We start from the raw sequence: 22,127 nt of genomic DNA on the forward strand, positions 1-22,127 counted from the left end.
CTCTGGAGTATTTCTAAAAAAAAAGTACTTTTAGAATCATTTTACCGCTTTATTAAATAAATTCAAAAAATTTATTTAACATCTCGTGATTTTAAGACTATTCAAGAAGTGAGTACTGCTATCCCGGTGGGAGAGAGTCAGGAACTCTGAAAACTTGCTTATAACCGGACTCGAACGCAGTCTATTTAAAATGCCGAGCTACTGAATTACAGAAACAAACAAGTTAATAACACAATCGTGCAAACGTGAGTAACAGCAACATCATTAGTTGGTAATCCTGCCCAGCGTACCGTAACCGGTGTCTGCGTAATGTCGAGCGGATTTCATAAAACGCCGTAAAAATTAACATAAATCCGCAATTAGGAGTACCGCTCGTTCCTATTAAAAAAGGGACCGCGCGGTTACGGACCTTGTAACAAATTTTTCAGACTACAAATTGACATCGGCAAATAGTCTATAAATTAATAATTGACGGGACCGTTAAATGTATTAATAGCGTTTGGCGCAACTCCAAGGAGGTATATTTTAATAAATCGAAAATATACAGGGCATAGGAGAGAAATTAAAACAACTAATGATCATAATAAATCTTTGTGTTTTTTTCTGGCATCCCGTATTTCATTTATGAATCAAGCGCTCCGTAATTTAACTTTTGATGCGGGATGTTTTATTATTATTTCTGCAAAGGCTTAGAAATTGCAGTATATATAACACATCTGCGCACAAACTAGTTCGTGAATGGAACAAAGCGGACTCGAGCGGAGCCCTTCGGGTATATAATGCAATATAATATATATAACGTGCTGCATTTGTTGCCTAATCAGTCATCTCGGATAAACGAGAATTTCTAATGCGCTCTGAAGACGCATCTCCGGGAGTGTTGCATCAAGGCAAGGAGAAGTAAGCCAGTGGCGTGCCTAAAAAGCCACAACGAGTAACAAAATATATAACAAAAATGGCAACAACATGGCGATCAACGGGTTTTCTCTTATTTCTTTAAAAGTACACCTACTTAACGAGAATAACCCAACTAGACAGCAGGGAAGAGCTAACTCTACAAAGATAATATAAAGAAGAACACGTAAATCCTTAATAAAATCTGGCTTATGAAGAAATACGTTACTGTATTGAAAATCTACCATTTTCCGAAAGTTAACGTGTTGCATTTTTTAACATTTAAAATTCCATTTCCTGGAGATCAACGCGGTCCTGAAAGATTTTTACCTTTAAATAAATGTTTATATCACTGGCATATAAAAGGTGAGATACATTTAAACAGCCAGCAAGGTTATTAATAAAAATATCGAACAACGGTGGGCCCAAGACTGGTCCCTGAGGGACACCGAAAAGGACCAGAAAACTGTGCGATGACAAACCTCTTGAAGATAAGAATATACAACATGGGCAACAATAATTCTTTTATCAAATACTTGACACTGGCCGTATCCGCGTACTTCACTGAGCCCTTGCACGACCATAAATTCACTTGTATTTATCCATTATTCAAGGATTACTCACATAAGGGATCATTGTTGAAATGGCAAAATCGTGACGCAATGTCGTCGTGGTCTCGCCGATTATGAATCCGAAAAAATCCTTGAGAACCGACGATTTCTGTGCCAACGAATTGGAAGAGGGATACACCAGGAGCCAAGACGTAGTTATCTTCGACGCATTTGGAAAGTTTAGAAAAGTGAATGATGTATGAAGAGTTTTATTATGTTTTGCAACGAACTAACACAAATTATATCCCAGCAATATTTGGGCCTCATTTAAAACACCGTGTATAATAATGTATTTAATATAAAATGCAATGACGTAATAGTTAATTGATTCAAACTAGTATCGACGCAAATCCTACAGATTATTTTTATTGATATCATCATATTTCTGTGTGTTACTATATAAATAATAATAAAGCAAACACCGGGTGACGTCAAAAAAATAGGACACCATTAAAAACGCGTATTTATAGGAATTAATAATTTCCATATGGTACCATGTACCAGTTGATTGCGCAATTAGCATTTACATTATTATTACATATTACAATCACTTGAAAACCCATTTTTTAAGAAGAAACGTTTACTGGAATATATTAGATAAAAGAACAATTCACATTAATCTAGTCATATTATCAAAACTTTCGATATTGTAGTTTCAAAATTTCATTTTTTGTAAAAGTTTTCATACCGTAATAAGCTGTGCTCGTCAGCCGGTCCAGTATCGTCCTCTCTGCGCATGACGTCACCTGAGACCAGCCCAAACGTCAAATTTATACTATTTTGATATATAAACCTACAATTTCCACATTTACATATAATAAGACAGCCCAGTCGGGTTGTCATTTAACCGGGAAAAAATTAGGGACCACAATTTTATTGTTCTAACCTTTAGGAGGGGTCAATAGTAGTGTAAATTCAGAATCGCGACTGAATTCCACCCATGCGTCAGCCGCCATCTTGAATTTAAGGAAAAATCGTTTTTGCTCAATATCTCGGCCATTTTCAACTTTACAACAAAAATGGTAAGGACTTAAGTTGTTGCAAATGCGATTTCCTACAACTTCTTTTATTACAAATTTTATCGTGCGATCGATATTTTTCAAGTTAAGGGGGAAAATAGTGACAAAGTATAATTATTGAATTATCTCGTTTGTTATTGACTTTACGACATAAATGTACATAAACAAAGTTGGAAAGAATTATATTTTCTACAATTTTGATCTCTTTGATTTTTTCGCTACTACCAAAATTTAAGGTCCTACGCCTATGGCAAGCCTAACTAAACTCAAGGGATCAACATTCCATAGGCCTGACGTCTCCGCAAGCGTAGGACCTTAAATGTTGGTAGTAGCGAAAAAATCAAAGAGATCAAAATTGTAGAAAATATAATTCTTTCCAACTTTGTTTATGTACATTTATGTCGTAAAGTCAATAACAAACGAGATAATTCAATAATTATACTTTGTCACTATTTTCCCCCTTAACTTGAGAAATATCGATCGCACGATAAAATTTGTAATAAAAGAAGTTGTAGGAAATCGCATTTGCAACAACCATTCTTCCATTTTTGTTGTAAAGTTGAAAATGGCTGAGATATTGAGCAAAAATGATTTTTCCTTAAATTCAAGATGGCGGCTGACGCAGGGGTGGAATTCAGTCGCGATTCTGAATTTACACTACTATTGACCCGCCCTAAAGATTAGAACAATAAAATTGTGATCCCTATTTTTTTCCCGGTTAAGCCCTTTTTTTGTCTAACCCGACTGGAGTAAGAATCGTGTTTAAAGTATAAATTTGTAGTTTGAAGTGAACGTAACCTCAAATGTTGTGTCAATTTTGAAGTTTGAGAAAACATACATTTTATGCATAATTAAATTTAATGATGTCAGGATGTTTAGAGCACAACAGTTCTGGATTATTAGAAAAACCACGCATGCCAATATATCATGATTTCGTTAGTCTTGCTCTAGCTGATTAGTGTTTTTTTATTGATATCGCTTATGATAGCGTTTGAACTTATCAATTTAGATCTGGAAACGGTGAGGCTGGCATTCTTTTGATTCTAGTTTATTTTCCTAGCATATAACCACAACAATGGGCAATTTCAGTTAGCAATAACGTTCATAAAGCTATATTTTGTGGATACGAACAGAAAGAAAATTAAAAAAACTGATGTAGGTGTTTCTGTGAATTTATATTATAAAAATCAAATCGACATGTTTTGTTAATAAAGATAACGCAACAATGGTTGACATGTAATATTGGTGTGAATATTCCTAGTCGTAGTAAACAGCAGGTGACACAGCTCTCGTTTTTTTGCCTTCATCACATTTTTATTGCTTCCTCTATACGCGCTCACATAAAAGCCTGACCTAAATGTTCTACTTTCTAAATAAGGTGTCACCGAAGCGTAATTGAAAGAGTTTTTTCATATCATTTGTATCGGTACAATGATCCTTGACACAACAAAAAAGGCAAACCAACGACATATCGGAGGGGTATTCTAAATAGTCATGGAGAAATTGATTGCATTTTTTATTTAAAACACTTTTTTATATTATTGATAATAATCAGTCTGTAGTCACAATTTCCAGTTCATCGTTTATCAACAAGAACAACGTCTTAAATGTGAAATTGAAACTTTCTGAATTACAGTAATTGATGTCTGATTTACTCATCCTAATTTGAATGACAACATCGGTTTCTCATAGGTTTTTGGTAGTAAGTAGAATTCTATCCAATCCATCCTTAATCTAAAAATGACGTTCTCTAATGAGGCTGTCCGTAGGAATGAAAAATTGACTGACGTAAACTGCCTGCTGCATAGGGAAAACCTCGGAAAATCCCTTTCGAAGCGAAATCGTTCGGGGTTATTCATGAGACAAAATCCTATTGGTGTTAGACTTACTCTCATCGGTAGCTAGTCAAAGGGGATTAGTGAAAGCATGAATATGGAAGTAATATGCAGCCTGCAATTATAAATATTTATGACATTACGTAAATGCCAGCGGAGCTATTACAGAAATTACGCGGAACAAGGCGTCTGAATGAGTATAAAAATGTTTTGTTTACAGTTGCAGGGATATTGTCGATCAGGGTCGAAGAAACTGCCGTTAAATTGAACTTTTCCTTTCCATCGACGTCACTTGTGTTATTTTAGACAGACAAAGTTTAATTGAAACTCAAACCAATATTATTCTCTGATTAGAATAGTATAGTCGTGTCATCAGCGTAAAAGTGTGATTTGCAGTGAGATACAACTTTTCAGGTATAAATCGTGAAAAATAAAGGACCTAAAACCGACCCTTGTGGCACTCCGCTGTTAACTCCTTGATCTTGGGTCTTTCAAATATATGCAGGATCAGAAGTTCAAGGTGACAAATTGGTGAAAAGCTGCACCAAAATTAAAAAAATATATTCACAAGTTTGCGGAAAGGACTATATGAAAAAGCATAAACAATTTCTCCACGCACTTTCGTAACAATTCCTGTTATTTAACTACTTTCGCTTGTATTTAAGAATTTATAAACAAAATACAATCGACAGTTAAACGTCTTAATTTCGCTTGGTGATTTGGATGCGGCTCATAAAAATCCATCCGATTAGAAAGTCACAACTTTTTCACTGTACGGCACCTAAGCATACATACAAGGACAGTCGCCGAACAAATAAAAACGAAACCAACACACACACAGCTACTTGCTCCCCTGACCTCATTAGACCAATTTAACGGATCAGTTTGATCGATATCGAAACAATATGCACGTTTGAAATGCTCCGAAAAACACGCACGTGATTCATGGTGTTTCCCGTCGGCAGTCCTATTGATTATTATTTTCCGAATCCTGCGCTCAACTTATCCGGTCGTTTGGCGTGTGCATCGGACCGAAACAGTCCGAATCGAATTTTCTCATACTGCAGTCCACGTGTTGGGTATAGTCTTCAGCGATGTTGCCAGAAGTAGTACCTTGGTGTTAGATCCCATACTTTTTATCTACGGGTTCTTCATTGTTGCCCAGGTGGCCCAGCAACAAATGCCAAAATTTAAACAACTCATTTAATTATTAAATTTTGTCTAATGTTTGTTTTTTTTCACGTCAAGTTACTGTTATAGTCGTTACTATGTCAGTTGGAACCGCATAAAAACATTTAACTCATAAACTCTACGGTATCCATAGGCGCCCAGAAAAATGTTGCCCTTCTATATTCCGAGCTATATTCCTATTTAGTTGACGATATTATCTAATTTTTTGTAAATAATTGATATCTTAGTTAATTCGCTAATCCGTTTCCTAATTTCATTTTATAACTATTACCCTTTACTGGTTACGATATGAACAAATAATAATATTAACTAATAACTAATAATACGTATTATACCAACAAACAACAACGCCAAGCACTGCACTCACGAAGCGAAGTGAATAGCGTTCAATGCCAAACTAATTATAGAATGCCATGCAAAAAATTATTTACGACCTAGTGGACCAATACAGGTTTGCTTTGACGACTAGTGTGCCGCCGTCGATTCTACATCAGGCGGGCTGGTCTACCAATACCGGACTCGCCCAATGGCTATTCGAGTATAAATTTCAAGAGAAGTGCAGACGGACCTGTGCTTTAAGATTCACAGGTTCCAATTATTGATATAGTAAAACTATACTAGTGTGTTACTTATATCCTATATTTTTTATATTCAAGTTGTACTTGCTTCTGTTTTTGAAATTGTAGGTTACAGAAATTCTTATAAAATCGTAATTTTTTACGATTGGGCCTGATGTCATCAGAACGACCTACAGGGTCTTTTTGTGAGGTTAGAAAATGACAAAATATTCTGAACAGTTGTATTAATTGTTTAGTCCCCTTGCTTGATAATTTTACATTAGGGAAATTGCGGCCCGTTTTTGGTGGTGCGTTAATTTTGCGAAAATCACGGGAAATTCAATCGATAGCTGCCCCTTCAGGGCCGGATCCCTTCGAGGCCGGCCCTGTCCGTAAGGCACAGGGCCCCAGAGCGCCCGCCTCCGACGCGACGGTCTGATTTCTGCGTGCGATGTTCAGACCNAAAATTATTTACGACCTAGTGGACCAATACAGGTTTGCTTTGACGACCAACGTGCCACCGTCGATTCTACATCAGGCGGACTGGTCTACCAATACACGCGGAGACACATCATGGCTAAAGCATAAGAAGAAATTTCAAGAGAAGTGCAGACGGTCCTGTTCTTTTAAGATTCACAGGTTCCAATTGATATCGTAACAACTATACTAGTGTGTTACTTATATTTTTTATATTCAAGTTGTACTTGCTTCTGTTTTTGATAATGTGGCTTACAGAAATTCTTATAAAATCGTATTTGTTTACGATTGGGCTTGATGTCATCAGACCGACCTGCAGGGTCTTTTTGAGAGGTTAGGAAAAGACAAAATATTCTGAACAATTGTATTAATTGTCTTGCTTGATAATTTTACATTAGGGAAATTGCGGCCCGTTTTTGGTGGTGCGTTAATTTTGCGAAAATCACGGGAAATTCAATCGATAGCTGCCCCTTCAGGGCCGGATCCCTTCGAGGCCGGCCCTGTCCGTAAGGCACAGGGCCCCAGAGCGCCCGCCTCCGACGCGACGGTCTGATTTCTGCGTGCGATGTTCAGACCGCGCCAGTCCGCGCTCAACCGGAGTAAGCAAGGCCGGGGGGCCGGAGCAAAGCAAGAGTGGTCTTCGCTCCTCGATTCCGTTTTGTTTTGTTGTTGTTAGTTGGTGCGCGTACGCGTCGGCAGCTGCGAGTCGTACCTGGTGCACAGGCCGAGAAGCGGGTAGGATCGAAATGTGAATCGCCGACCCTTCCTCCAGGCGTCCATTCATTCGTAGGGGTTCCGTTCTGATCCGGTTCCTTTTTTTGCTGCCGTGGAAAAAGACATTCGTTTAACTCTCACATGTGTAGGGTATGTAGCCGCATTTTTTGACGTTTCGATGGGATTTATTTTTAATTGATTGATTTTTAATATATTTTACATGCTGTCAGCTGTGCTGTAGTTCAATAGTTATTTAAAAAGTATTAAGGTCGTAGATAATAAACTAAAACTAATTGATATAGATTTGCTGATTGGAAATTGAAAATTCTGCAATTTTGTAACATGCCTATATTAATTCAAGTTTCATTTAGGTACTTTATAAAAACTATTCATGTTAATTTAGCGCTACAATCGTACACAGAAAGGAATTTACAAAATCAAAAATATCATCCGTTTCCTGTTTTCAAATTTGCGGATCTGGCATATTTGCTGTCAACGTGATGACGAAGTAATTTTGTTGCTTTTGCATTAGTTAAAAAGTTAAATGTAGTTAAATAAGATAATTGTATTAAACGGAAAATTCTGTGGAATGATTTTGATTTATTATCTAGTGAATCTTGTGGATTTTTAACTTATTTAAATGCGCTATCGATCAATTGACGAAGAACTCTGACTTTTATATCTCCAAATCATTGCTGAATTTTTAATATAATATACAGGGTCTGTCTAAAGTAAGTGTTTTAAACAAAAAGTTTCTTATAACCGTGGGTCCTAGTTCGCTTTGTTTTTGAGATACAGGGTGTTGAAATTATTAAAAATATCCCATATTAAATATGTCGAAAGTTCAAAAAGTCATTGGCCTAGAATTTGGAATTTTCTATCGGAAAATACATAATAATTTTTAAGTCAATGATTTTTTGAACGTTTGACATAACAATGTATTTCCGTCACTGGCTGATATATTTGTAAATCGACTTTACTTCTACTTAGATAAATCAATGGTCTAACTTTCACCGCTCTACAGCAAACATCATCAGAGCTATTTCAGAAAACGTTATATTTTTATACAAATTTCAACGCCTTGTATCAACGACGAAGAAAAGCTACAACCAAGTTCATATGAAACTTTTTGCTGAAAACAGTTTGTTCTATCACCCTTTTGAAGACACAGTTATTTCTGTAACACCCTGTATTTTACGTATTGTAATTAATTACGCAAAAAATGTAACATCTAGTTTTCTCAAAATGACGCGAAAGTCCTTCAAACTCAAAGAACCATCAGTCAATCCTACGCACACCTTGGCAAACATTTGATGCACCATCAGACAGATAAAAAAATCTAATGAGTTGGATTTTTTACATGTAAATACTTGTTTTAATAGACAGCAGCTGCAACACAATTAAAAAACTATCTGATCCTAGGTCACGAAGGTCATCATTGACCGCAATAGGTGTCAAGGTTAATTACCGATTATTAATTAAGTATTTACGGTAATTAAATCGCAATTTGTATACATAATATCAACAAATACTCTTATCTTGTAAATTACCTCGCTTATATGTGCGTGTTCTTAAATCAAAGGAAATGTTAGTTTGAAGATAAATTTGATTAGCACAAAATTTACATATTTATGTGGTGGGTGTATTTTCCTCAGCCAGAAAATGCGTTGTAACAAACCCCTATTAAAACAATATGCGCAGTATGTATAACTCTCATAACCTCACTCTCGTTCTCGCCTCCTTTCGGGCAAGGGTAAGGGAAAAATAAACACAGATCCATTACGCAAGTGAAGAGAAGTATCGATCCTTGCGTAGCCTTGTTGTGTTTCCCGAAACCAGACGCTAATGGTTATGTATTATGCTAGGCTAGACCCTAGACATACGAAGAGGGTTGTTTCACCCTCCAGCTAAGTACGCGGTTCATTTTGCTGGAGTTGAAATGCAACATCTGACGACCTAGGTCTATCGTCCATTAGAACGTCGATTTACTTGGAAATAGCAATATATAATCGTGAATCATCGGGAGATGCATTAGGAGGTACTTAGTTTTTAATTTAAAAAATCAGACCGTAACCTCGAACACGGTGACTATTACATCGGAAGGTCGGACTTAATAGCAGTACGTTTTTGTATGTTGTTAATTTTATTTCCAAACGGTTTATCTGGTGTTGCAATACATATATTTTTTATAACGACTTTCTCTCCGTGCTTTATCTCGGAGATTTGTTCAGTAACAGGGTAATTTGTTAACCAGCATGAATGTTTCCTTCAGTATTTACGATTAGGTATGGTTCAGTCCAGAAATCCATATTGTAAAACAGTTAAAAAAAATCAGTTTTATAAAACCTTTCAAGAGCGTGTATGGGGTCCTTTAGTTAATTTTAAAGATCGACTGTTTAATTTTTATAAGAAAACGCTAGGCAAAACCCAAACATGTAACAACACGTCACAGAAATATATTAATGTTATCACATTATTTGTCTCGAGATATCTTCTGTGTTAAGATGACACTTCACTCAAGTTTTGAATTATCTCTATGTACTTACATACTTGACCTCTTATTTTTACATCGACAGTCGTTACTGATAAAATATAAATTTTATTTAATTAATTGTTTCGCAATAAATTATTATCCAATGCTTGTTTAGTACGTTTTTAAGTAAATACACTACAATAGGTCAAAAATCACCACGTGTGTTATAATTAAAAAAAAAAAACAGTCAAAATAGAGGCAGTTTTAAGACAATCAGAACAGTGTTACATGTATTTTTTTCAGCAGATAGAATTTATAGAAAAATATCCGAGCCAAGCTATTTTATTCGTTGCCCGTTTTGGAAATTTTCAAGTTTAATTATTTCTCTACTTCTTGTCCTCGTAGGAGATCCTGACAAACAAAAGTCAACATTCAGGAAATTAGTCGTCTTATTACATTTTATTCGTCTCAACACGAGTTACTCTCATCACTTAACCTCAAGTTCACACTGTTTCAACAAAAAAAAAATATTAATCAGCAATGTAGTTAACTCATTTTGTTGTCATAGTCCTTGTATTAGTCGTACCGATATCATCTCCAGGATCTTTTCAGCTCACTGTCAGTGCATTGCCCAACAGGAAAATTAAAACTACATATGCATATATTTATGTATTATAATTAGGGTCAGATTTCTTCAATGTTATATCTGTCCTTTATCAGTAAATTTAAGATCAGTGTTCTAAATATTCTCAAAAGCAGCTACAAATCGTGCAATTGTGCCTTTCTTATGTACTACAACAGCTAAAACCAACTGAGTAATAAACTTGTGTTATTGGCTTAATGATTCAAGGTCAATATCCACCGCACGTACTTTCTTTTTTTCTATTAGCACAAAAATAAACATTGAAATAATTACTTTCAGATGAGATGTTCTCACTTTTGGTAGCACTCTTAATGTTTATTTTTTGTTAGGATGTTTGTTTTGTTAATGATACATGAAATGTAAATATTACAGTGTTACACGCGAGGTTAAAAATTGTAAAAGTATTGTAAAGATCTTAAAGGTCACCCGTGTATTTTTATATGTACCAGGACTACCCGGCAATCCATGTGACAACGGTCGTTATTGATCCACTGCGCCATTTCGAATCGAAATTAAACCGCGTCAGCCTCGGCATTTCTTATAGGGCACAGAACTCCTAAAAGATACGTTTATGAGCGCATAGACTTTTACCTTCCATAATTTTTTTAATGTTACGGCACACGACAAGTAACAATAACATCGGTCGTCGAACTGTTACATAAAAAACATTCACCCGACATGTGAATTGTCTACGCCAGACCTGTTATGCATCATTTTATAACGTCTTTAGTTTTCATATCAATGACGAGGCAATACTGGAATGAAATTTTGAAGAATCGCCCTGTAGACATGCGTGTAGAAAGTTATAAAAGCCGGCGTCCAGGGATAATGCGTGTGCCAAACTCTTAACTTTAATTAACAGCGAAGCAGTGTCCGGAACAACAGGCGTGATGTTTATTTTTGTTTCGGGTGGACGAAACCTCACCTACATTTTAATTAGCACACGCCGGGTCAATAAAATTTCGCAAACTAGGTTCCGATATAGTTCCATCGGTTTACGCCATGTTTACGCTAACTTTATTACACGATTTTTACGATCTCGGATGAGGCCACGTCGCTGTCGAGGCAGATAATTCCCAAATAAGGCGGTGTTTTCTTTGCTGATGTCGATAAACAGTGGACGTAATTATTTTTGAGTCATTATGGACGGGGGAGAGCTTTATTTTATGGCCAATACACAATGATGTGCGTCTTCTAATTAGATAATTTTACTGTTTCTTCTTTTTTATTACTTTTTTCACCGGAAACAAAGAACAATAAAAAAAATTGAGAAATTTACGTATTTCGGGAGCAATATTTTAATTTTCCTACAGCTTTTTCTATGTCGAAATCATGGAATAAAATATCAAGAAGAGAGAACGGTATATCACTAAATTCATAGTTATTGTTGACTTAAGAATACTTTGTCACAATATAAACAATAGGTACATTAACTTCAGTTACACTGACTAATCGTCAAATTTTGAATATAAACAGATTTCAACGTACTATTTACCAGCGGATTTAATAAAGAGTGTGACGAATCCACCCAAGCTTCATTTTTATTGTTTTCGTACAAGATAAAAATCTGTAACATACTATGCCACACGTGTCGCGAATATAAAAAAGACTACAATCGCACATTTTGCGGAAAGTTACCTGGAACCGCGATGTGGAAAATTGCAGCAAATTCAAATGGTGTACTTCCTGTAATCCACTTAAAAAAGAAGTTAAAAACAACTTTAAGAAAGAATATACCGAGAGTATCGCCAAGATGGTCTTTGCATTGGAAATTAAACCAAAATTTTTAGGGTTTCGTTGATAACTTTGATATTAATTTAACCAACCTTGTATCTTTTAAAATAAGCGAACTTCCAATGATGCAGCTCGAAAAGCGAATTGATAGAACTTTTGAGATTCGTCGTAACGTTTGAGTCGAGTTTTGCAAGGATTCCTCCATCACAAATTATCCCATCTCTGCCTCTGTCTAATCAGTATGCCATCGTCTATTATTTGGTGCAGTTCCAATGAAACAATTTTTTTTATTGTAGTGACTCAATAAATTTAGTTAATAAATGATTTCAAGAGAACCGAGACCAATTTGAATCATGTTTAATGACATTTATCATAAACATAGTTGATATTACATCTTTAAATCAAAATGTAGTCAGAATTCGCTGAAAAATTGGTGAAAAATTAGAGCCAGTCCTATTCTTACAGTTTATTCAATAAACTGACAATTAATTAAAGTCAAAAAATGTATCAATTTCTTTGACTGTGTAAAAAGGCCATTATATTTTTTATGCCGCAGTTTACCAAAAGAAACGACCGTATTGTCTGTCTGCACTGGTTAAACTTGCAATCCTAGCTCATTATACCGGACGTGACCCCTAGAGCACGATCAATATAGAAAAACAACCCCAAATTGCCACCAGCAATGCCACGGCAAACCACCCAAAGTCTACCCTGTCTGGGACACCCACATCCGTATCGGATAATCTGGCTGGGGCAATGACGTATTTTTAGTCGCTCCTTCAGATGTTCGAACCCCTTCTTGAATAGCTCATTAATTACGGTCCTTCCGACGAGTCGCGACAAGAATAGTTTGTAGTTCCCTACCGTTTGACATTTTAACGCTGCCGGGAAATCGATGGGCGATCGCGTCGTGCTGCTTTTAGACTGCGTGTGCGTCACGATGATGTTACGTAAAAGGAAAAGATTAGACTTGAAGAAGACGCACGCACGTCTCGACTTCACCGGGTTCGATATTTTATGAACTTCTCGTTTGTACAACTTTGACATATAACAATTTTAATAGTTTCGTTCTGTTTGCCATCGCCAGTTTGGATCATCAACGTATTTGTAGCATCAATATTGCGAAGAAAATCGCCCTTTAACAATTTTTTTACCGATAATGGCACATTTTTCTCGTTTTAAACACCACCAAACTACAAATTATTCTGATGTAAGCCAGTTACAACATTTCTAAAATAGCAGACACACTATTCTAATTTCTTGTGACGTAGAAAATATTAAAATCTCCCCTTGAATCAATTAAAATTTGTAAGGAATTTATGTGATTGGAACTCGGTTCGAAACCTATTACAAACACGAAAACTGACGTTGATTGTAGGAAAGTTAAACACAAATTTAATTGAGAAACTTTGAAATTTGCAAGATAAAGACAAACATAGAGCAATGTTCTGATAGAAAATCATTTTCTGGAAACTATGCATACTTAGGTTGAAAATATTAATAAAAGTGTAAGTGATAAGTGTTATAATCTCTATACAAGCCAACCTTACACAAAATTAGATTATATTGACATCTATTATAATTATTGCAGACAATTAAGGAGGTATTAAAGATTACTCGGTACAGGTAACAATAACAACATAACCCCCCGTCACGGAACAATCGTTATCATATCACACTTGGTACAATTTCCTTAATCCGGTAATTACCTTTTTACTGCTTTAACGTGAAGTGGCCCGTCGTATCTGTCCCGGTAATCATCCAAACCATTTTTCATGTCGTAACAAACCTTTTAGGTCTGTTGTGGTTTTATCAATAGACAGTTCCATCCATCCCATGAATGGCAGAGTGTAGAACTTGACATTCTAAGTTTGAGCTCGAGAATTTAAGAGAATGAGTGTTTGTTTGTTTGATCGGGAATAGAAAGTTGAGGTCCGAAATTAGTCGCGAAGTGATTGGATATGACATTCCTGGTAGGTAAGTGGAAAAACATATCTTCGTTTAGCAGCCAAATGTATTTTGGTGGTCGAAAGATATGGGCATGTTATGTTTCTGATTTAATCAGTATAGTGCTATCTGCAGATTTGTCCCTACTAGCCGGTCGAATTAGAATTTGAACGTAAAAAAATAAAGAATGATAAATATAGAATGATACTATCAAAAAAGTAACTAGAAAGAAGTGACACTAAGTTGGAAAATTGCAAATATGTTGCAAAATTACGTGTGTTTTCACTATTTTTACTGCCCATGAAATTCTAGACGACGTATCGGAAAATTGGTTATTTTATATTGTAGGCAATTAGATTACCTACAATTTAAGGTACCTGAAGTCACTTTTCATCTATTAGTTAACTGTAAAATAAGAGTCGAACGCGGAAAAATCAGTTTTCCAAAATTATTGCCAAAAAACTATTTATCTTGATGAAAGCTATGGAAAAGACGCACGCTCCAATGATCAACATGTGTACCAAATCCGATTTATTGATCGTGAAATTGTTGCTCGCGGTATTTGTTAATTAATTTCGACGTTTTTTTTTGCAACTAATTGTTTAATTACTAAACGTTAATTTTAGAATTTAATATAATAGATATGGGTTCTAATTGATCCAAAGAAACGTATCGAAAAAGAAAATTTTCAAAAAAGTTGAAATTAAATTGCTCTTTACAACTAACGAAGTAGGATGCGCAAAACAGCGTTGTAAATAAATTTTCTCAGGGTCAGGCAAAAGCCGCTCGGCAATTCGCTCTTTTTTCATGCATATAGAGTTTTACATTGATAATAAATGCGTTAATATCAGCCTGTATAAATTATGACTTTATTGTTGTTAATTCTCGAACGATAACAGTATTTTCTCACGAATATTCCCCGAATGGATTTAATTCACTATGTACCTGATACGATATCAATTTATTGATAGATAAATTAAGTGTTTCAGAATTGTTAATTATTATAAAAATACTATACAATATTTTATTATTTGATTTTGTCTTCATTTTGTCTACAGGTAGATTTTGCATTGTGCTTCTTATTTATTTATTATTCAAATAGGCTTATCATCGACTGAGATCGCGTATAATGACATCAGAATGATGGATCGGCGATGCAAATCAACACTTGTCCCATCGATTCGCCTAGTACAGTGCAAACAATAATTTATTTTCATAATGATCCGAACGACTGTTTACTGTCGAATCCGTTCGAGCACTTGCTTTCCGATCTGATTACTTTTTATGAAGTCCACAATGATAAGTATTATAAACAAACTTGTTGATTTTGTCAGATTAACGTAGATTAATTCTTAAGACGGATTAAGTAATTAGAATTTAATGGTAAACTTGAAAATTATTTCTAGTTATTAGCCCTCATCTTTGTACAACGTTTAGAAGAAAATGTTCAAATTAACCCAATCTGTGCTGTTTTGAGGTCATTTTTTTAAAGTAACTTTTAATGAATCCGTAACATTTGACCTACCACTCCCGTTTTGCGTTTCGAGACGTCACGTTTTTGTAGCCCCAGCTTTCTGTGACACTTACTTTTTACAAGTCATCGAATTTGAATATCTCGCAATGTGATTACTAAGTTTCGCCACAACGCCAAAGGACTTACCCAAAAGAACTACAACCTCTCGGTCGTACTCTTAAAATCAAATAAATGTGTCACTTATCGGGAGAAAGCGTCTTCCACTCGCCGCGAAAATTACAAAACAGACGAAATCCACTTAGGCGTTTGGCAAATAGCCTTTTAGGACCTTATTATTGTAAAGATGTTGCGCCGCATTGTTGTTGAAATAAAATTTATACGGACTTGCATTCGCTTTGTAAAAATAACAACGTAGCAGGATGTGGTTATAATGCACTATGCAGTAAAACTTTGTACTTGATTAATTCTCATTATTTTCACGTTGGAAATACGAGGAAGAACGCTAGAAAAATTGAATCGTTAACTACGTTTCCTAGTAAATTAAATATGCACTCGTACTATCGTGTAGTGGTTACGCAAACTGTTCATAAGGTTTTCAAGCCATAATATTCATTAAAGAAAGGTGACTTAAGCGTAGGATCCATACAGGGTGTCTGTGTACATAGAGCCACCACAGTTTTTTACGATCAAAATAAACAGATAGATAAACTTACCTCTAATTAAACTGGAAGAAGAATTGCTGGAAACGATGGGAGAAAACCAGTGCAGATTAGTAGAGAAACATAGTCTACATTTCCCAAAAATTTTCACCCAGTTCAATAACTCCTACTGCCCGTCTTCAATTCTCGCAGATCGTCAGTCAGTATAGAGCTGGAAATATGAACCTCCGTAAGAAAATTATTTTGACGACAAATCGTGTTTTACTAAACGTAAGATAATGAATCTCCACAATCAGCATTTACGCGGTGAAAATCCTGTCGTTATGGAAAGACATTTTCAGCATAAATTTTTAGTGTAAACATGTGGATTGGTTTCATCAGTAACTTTATGCTTGGTCTCGATGGTAAAATACTCTACCGAAATTCTTTGTTAATCTAACGGTTCATCTACGTAATCACAAGTATCGTCTATAAAAATGTTTAGAAGAGGGAAAATTTGTAAGAACTTTGTCACCCTCAAGAAAAAAATAGAAGGTATAGTATGACCCCCGACAAAATTATTATGAGATAAGTTCAAGGGGGGGGGGATTTATTACATCATCACAGGGTGTTTTCAAAAGAATTATGGACCAAATTTGACTTTGTCATGATCGACAATAAAATAATTAATTGTACTATATTTCATTATAACAAAAATCCACTTTTAAAAATGTCGAATACACTAAAAAAAGAAAACATTAAATCAACAGTACATTTATCTGCACATATGTATTTCTATTCAAATATAAGCTTGAGTTAAGCAATTTTTCTTATGTTAAGACTTATTTACTTCAAGATTTATAATAAGATTATAATAAATGTATATACAGAGTGTTGTAAAATGTTGTTCAGAGAATTCTAGAGCAGATTCTACATCCAAAAACACGAAAAAAATCCTAGGTATATCCGCAAATGCTTCGTTTTCAAAATAGAGGATGTCAAAAAAAAAGAAAAACTATTATTGATAATTTCTAAATTAAATTTGGGTATTTATTTCTCCATAGTGACAGCCCATGTTATTTTTCAGGGACAGTCACCAACTAAGTTTTAGCATGATTTTAAAAAATCTTCAATAGCTCGAAAGCCGCTCGCTAAATGACAAATGTGCAAACGGGCTATTTTGCTCTAAAATAAAGTAAAAAACCAGTGGCGTAGATTTTCTGGTCCAAAATCAATAGGTACTCCCCCTGATGGGTCTGAGGCGCAATCGATTATACCAAATTATAACCCATGAAAGTATTGACCCATGTTGGGATTATGGGTAGAACTAAAACACTTTTAATAATTAAAAGATATTGTTTATTCACTTATTCAGAGGGCACATCTATTCGGTATCAAATCAGATTACAAACTCAAAGTCTTTCACAAGCCCGGTACTACAATATACCTCCGTATGTTTATAAGCATTTTTTAATTTATGGGCAAAGGGCTCTTGAACCTTCAGCTGATAAATATATAAACACATAAAAAGTAGGCATTAGTATCTAAGGATGGGAATGTTTTTGTTTACGTAACTTGAGTATCTTTCAACAACCCAAATTTAAACGATTTCCAGTGAAAAATTTAGAAATTATCAATAAAAAACATATTTTTTTATTTTTTGACACCCTCTATTTCGAAAACGAAACATTTGCGGACCTACGTTTATAGGAATTTTTTCGTATATTTGGTTGTAGAATCTGCTCTAGAATTCTCTGAACAACATTGTGCAACACTCTGTATAGACACAAATAAATACTGTATTTGAATATTGTCCTAAATTGTATCGATATTTTCAGACTTTTTTCCAAAATTGGATAAGGGAGATATACCTCTTTAAAGGGAGAAGATATCATGTGTTTTACGGTATCTTCAAAGTCCTTTGAGATATTTTATTAATATTTTAAATAAATATGTAGATTAGACTTAATACATAAGAACACTAATTTATGTTTTAAATAAACCGAGAAATGAACTTAAATATTCGAAAACCTCCACCACCACCGTCGATCTTTTATCTCGCTTCGAACAAACAAAACGGCAACAACAAAAGCATACGCAGCATTCAAGGATCATTCGCTATTGAATCAATAATCAGCCTCATTGTTATCATCGGAAGGTCCGTTCCTTTCGTTGCTGCGGGTATAAAGTGTCGTTGTTTTACGATCGACTTGTTTATGCGGCGGGTCGAAGGTCCGTGGCCTACTAGTTTTAATGAGACGAGAATTAAGTGCCGAGGTGTCAGTCATTGTCTGGCTCACTAGATGATCGTGATAGATGCTGTTTCGTTTATCTAAAAATGAAATCTAAAAAGACTTTCATTCGCGGCTGCTTCGCTGGGTGATGTGATCTAAGCAGGCGATGTATACGTATGTAAATTTAGCCTCCAATTTAACACTAACACGTGGTAACACAGGAAAAGAAATGTCTTCAGATTTAGCCTGTATTCATCCTTGAATTTTCACTTCCCTAAAGGTAGGGACATGAAGGCCAATATTTTCATGTTAGTATACGAAACGTGGATATAAAACAGATATTAGTTTTTGATCGAGAAAATCGCAAAGAATGAATGTTCAGTGGCGTTTCTTGTTGCAGGCAAACCCTGGAGAACGTACTATCGAAGAGCAAGAGCCAAGGCGCTTTCGGTAATGAGACCTCGGAGTCGTTGCCCAAGAAGACGGTCAACATACGACGTTCCCATACCCAAAACGAGATGCCTCGGTCCATAGCCGATCTGAGGGCGAAGCTGCAGGAGCGAGGGGAGTCCGAATGGAGGAAGAGGATACCCCAGAGCAACAACGCCACCGACGAACTTAAGTTGTTGAAGGAGAAAAATAGATACAACGTGAGTAAATTTGTTATCTGATTGCTCAACTTTATCCTACTGTTATGGTGTGGAGGTAATTCTATAATAAAGGTATGGTCAAATAACTAGGAATATCTAGACGGGTTACCTACAAATTTTATCCACGAAAACTCAGTATTCAACAGCGGAAGTAAAAATAATAGCAATTTGTTATAATATAAACTGGTTTTCGAAACAAAAACATTTATTTTCCAGTGACATGCCATAATTTATTTCCTCGAATTCAAATTTCAAAAGTATTACTTTAAAATATCTTCATTCCTTCACATAACTTTTTGAAAAGACCTCTTTCAGTTTTTTAATTGTATTTAGAGAATTGAATTTCCCATCGAAATGGCTTATATAAAAAATGTAAGAGGAAAATTTTACGGAAAAAATCGTTAATAAACAATTTAACAAAAGGCAAAAAATTAGATTTTTAATTTTTTTTTTACTTTTTTGACTATTTTTTTTTAGTAGAAAGTAGACAAAAAAAATGCTTTACAAAAAAAACCAAATGAGATTCCCTTCAAAATGATGCGTTTTCAAAAGTTTTTGGACTAATATTGACATGGCCTATTTAAAAAATTTAAGAGGAAAATTTTATGGAAAAAATCGTTAATAAACAATTTAAAAAAAGGCAAAAAATTAGATTTTTATTTTTTTTTACTTTTGACTATTTTTTTTTAGTAGAAAGTAGGCAAAGCAAAAAAATTGCTTTACAAAAAAACCAAACGAGATTCCCTTCAAAATGATGCGTTTTCAAAAGTTTTTGGACTAATATTGACATGGCCTATTTAAAAAATTTAAGAGGAAAATTTTATGGAAAAAATCGTTAATAAACAATTTAAAAAAGGCAAAAAATTAGATTTTATAATTTTTTTTTACTTTTTTGACTATTTTTTTTAGTCGAAAGTAGACAAAAAATTGCTTTACAAAAATGATGCGTTTTCAAAAGTTTTTGGACTAATATTGACAGTTCTAACCGGTCAAACTTAAATATTTTTTTTTCGTCGTTTTTAACATAATAATGATTATAATTCATTTCACAAATCTAAATGTTTTTAAATTTTAAACAATGTTAAGTGTAATTAATAAGTAGCTTTTAAATTAAATCATTTATATATCTACATATTATTATAAATCTCCTTATTTGAGATAGTAAAAAATAAATATAGATTGATAAACTGTAATTTCATTTGAAAAATCTCTCATAGTTTCATACAGTTGTGAAAATCTTTATTTATTATTAACAAATAAAACTTTTGAAATAATTTTTATTAAGTAAGAACCAACTCGTTGTAAAAATAATAAGAATTATAATCATTATTATGTTAAAAACGACGAAAATCTAAAAAATATTTGAGTTTGACCGGTCATTTCTCACAATCAGTCAATATTAGCCAAAAAACTTTTGAAAACGCATCATTTTGAAGGGAATCTCATCTACTTTTTTTCTAATGTAATATTCTTTGCCTACTTCTACTAAAATAAAAAATTAGTCAAAAAAGTAAAAACAATAAAAAAATTTAATTTTTTGTTTCGTTTATTAACGATTTTTTGCATAAAATTTTTCGTTTTAATTTTTTAAATAAGCCAGTTTGATGGGAAATACAATTCTCTACAAAATGTTTCCTATGAACTATACCGAAATTATGCTTCGTTTTCGTGCTATATTTAATAAAACTGCAAAAGTGCATTTTCACCCCTATCTTCAATTTCAACCCTCTAATTTAATAGCACCCCACGGTATTTTCATTTCGTCTCATGATGATTTCTTTGCCTGTGGTGTAAAATTTAACAAGAAGACACAATATTTGACTACTATTGTTTGTCTTTAGCTAGAAATAACAGAAACAAAACAGTGGTTTAGTTTTGAATATTCAATTGAACTTTTTTGTAGGAGATACAAAAACAGAGGATTCGAAAAATCCCAGAGCTCGTTTAGTTTCCCATGACCTTATTTGATTTTAGTAGTCTCCTTGTCTATTTACTGTTATACTTAGAAAAAATGGTATGAAACATTTTATTTCCGATTGTAAAGCAATAGTTGGACAAACAACAACAGAACGTTGGGTTTGGCAGATACAAAATTAGAACACCACTGAACATTTTTACTTATTTGGATAGAAATGGCTCTTATTATCAAAAACAGGATTATTTTTTTCTAAGTACTATTAAAATGACAATGATAAAAGTAAAGAAGATAAGGGGATATAATACTGCGAGAATATCCCCTTACAATACCTGTTAAAACAACACATTATGCTGATTCCGTGAAATAAGAAATATACACGACATGCAACAGCAATGAAAATTATTACCATTCATTTTATGTCGCGTGAATGACATCATCATACGCTGTGCGTTATAAGTCAATCGATATTTACTATTTATTTGTCAATAAACACACTACTCGCGGTTTGACATTCAAAATAGATGTCGGTTCGAGTTCCCGAGCCTATTCCTACAAAGCTCACTGTTTGATATTCGAATTCGTGGTTGCACACTTGTGTAAATATTTGTTCTTATTCGAATGTGAGGATTGGGGCATAAGTGGTTAGGTCGTAAAAGTTAACTGGTTTCCTTCACTCCCTCGCTATTTAAGGATGCTTTGACTTTTTGAACTTGCGTCATTAGTGAATGAAGATGTCTTGTGAAACACGCCTTAAAGGAAAATAAACCAGAATGCCATATAAAGAAACATAGGACGAAAGAGAGGCAAAAAATATTTTAGTAGTATCTCAGTAAAATTTAAAACACATTTTATTGTTTATAAATTAGTTTAGAACAACATTAATACACAATTTTCGTACCTACTTCGGTTTTTTTGTCAATTTGTAGGCCAGGAAATATAAAGTTGGACGCGACTTTTTGTTTCGGCAAGCTGAATTTATCACTATAGATGCTAAATATTATGTACAATAACATATTAGTTTCCACAGTCATAAAAATGGGGGGAAGATTGTTTACAGGGTGGTTAATTGTATAATTTTTACGTAAATTCACGTTTTTCGCTTATAACTTTTTTCCGTT

The 22,127-nt window shown here is 34.3% G+C and overlaps 1 protein-coding gene across 1 annotated transcript in view; it reads left to right on the plus strand.

The window, feature by feature from the left end:
- LOC108910107 (supervillin) overlaps positions 1 to 19,112 on the plus strand; it is a 78,738-nt gene extending 59,626 nt beyond the window's left edge. The window contains exon 11 of the mRNA XM_023457424.1: positions 18,842 to 19,112. Within this exon, the coding sequence (XP_023313192.1) occupies positions 18,842 to 19,112 (271 nt within the window). The remainder of the gene's footprint in view (positions 1 to 18,841) is intronic.
- The last annotated feature ends 3,015 nt before the right edge of the window (positions 19,113 to 22,127 follow it).

The sequence above is a fragment of the Anoplophora glabripennis genome, unplaced genomic scaffold, assembly GCF_000390285.2.
Source record: "Anoplophora glabripennis isolate ALB-LARVAE unplaced genomic scaffold, Agla_2.0 scaffold184, whole genome shotgun sequence".
In the NCBI taxonomy this organism is placed as follows: domain Eukaryota; kingdom Metazoa; phylum Arthropoda; class Insecta; order Coleoptera; family Cerambycidae; genus Anoplophora; species Anoplophora glabripennis.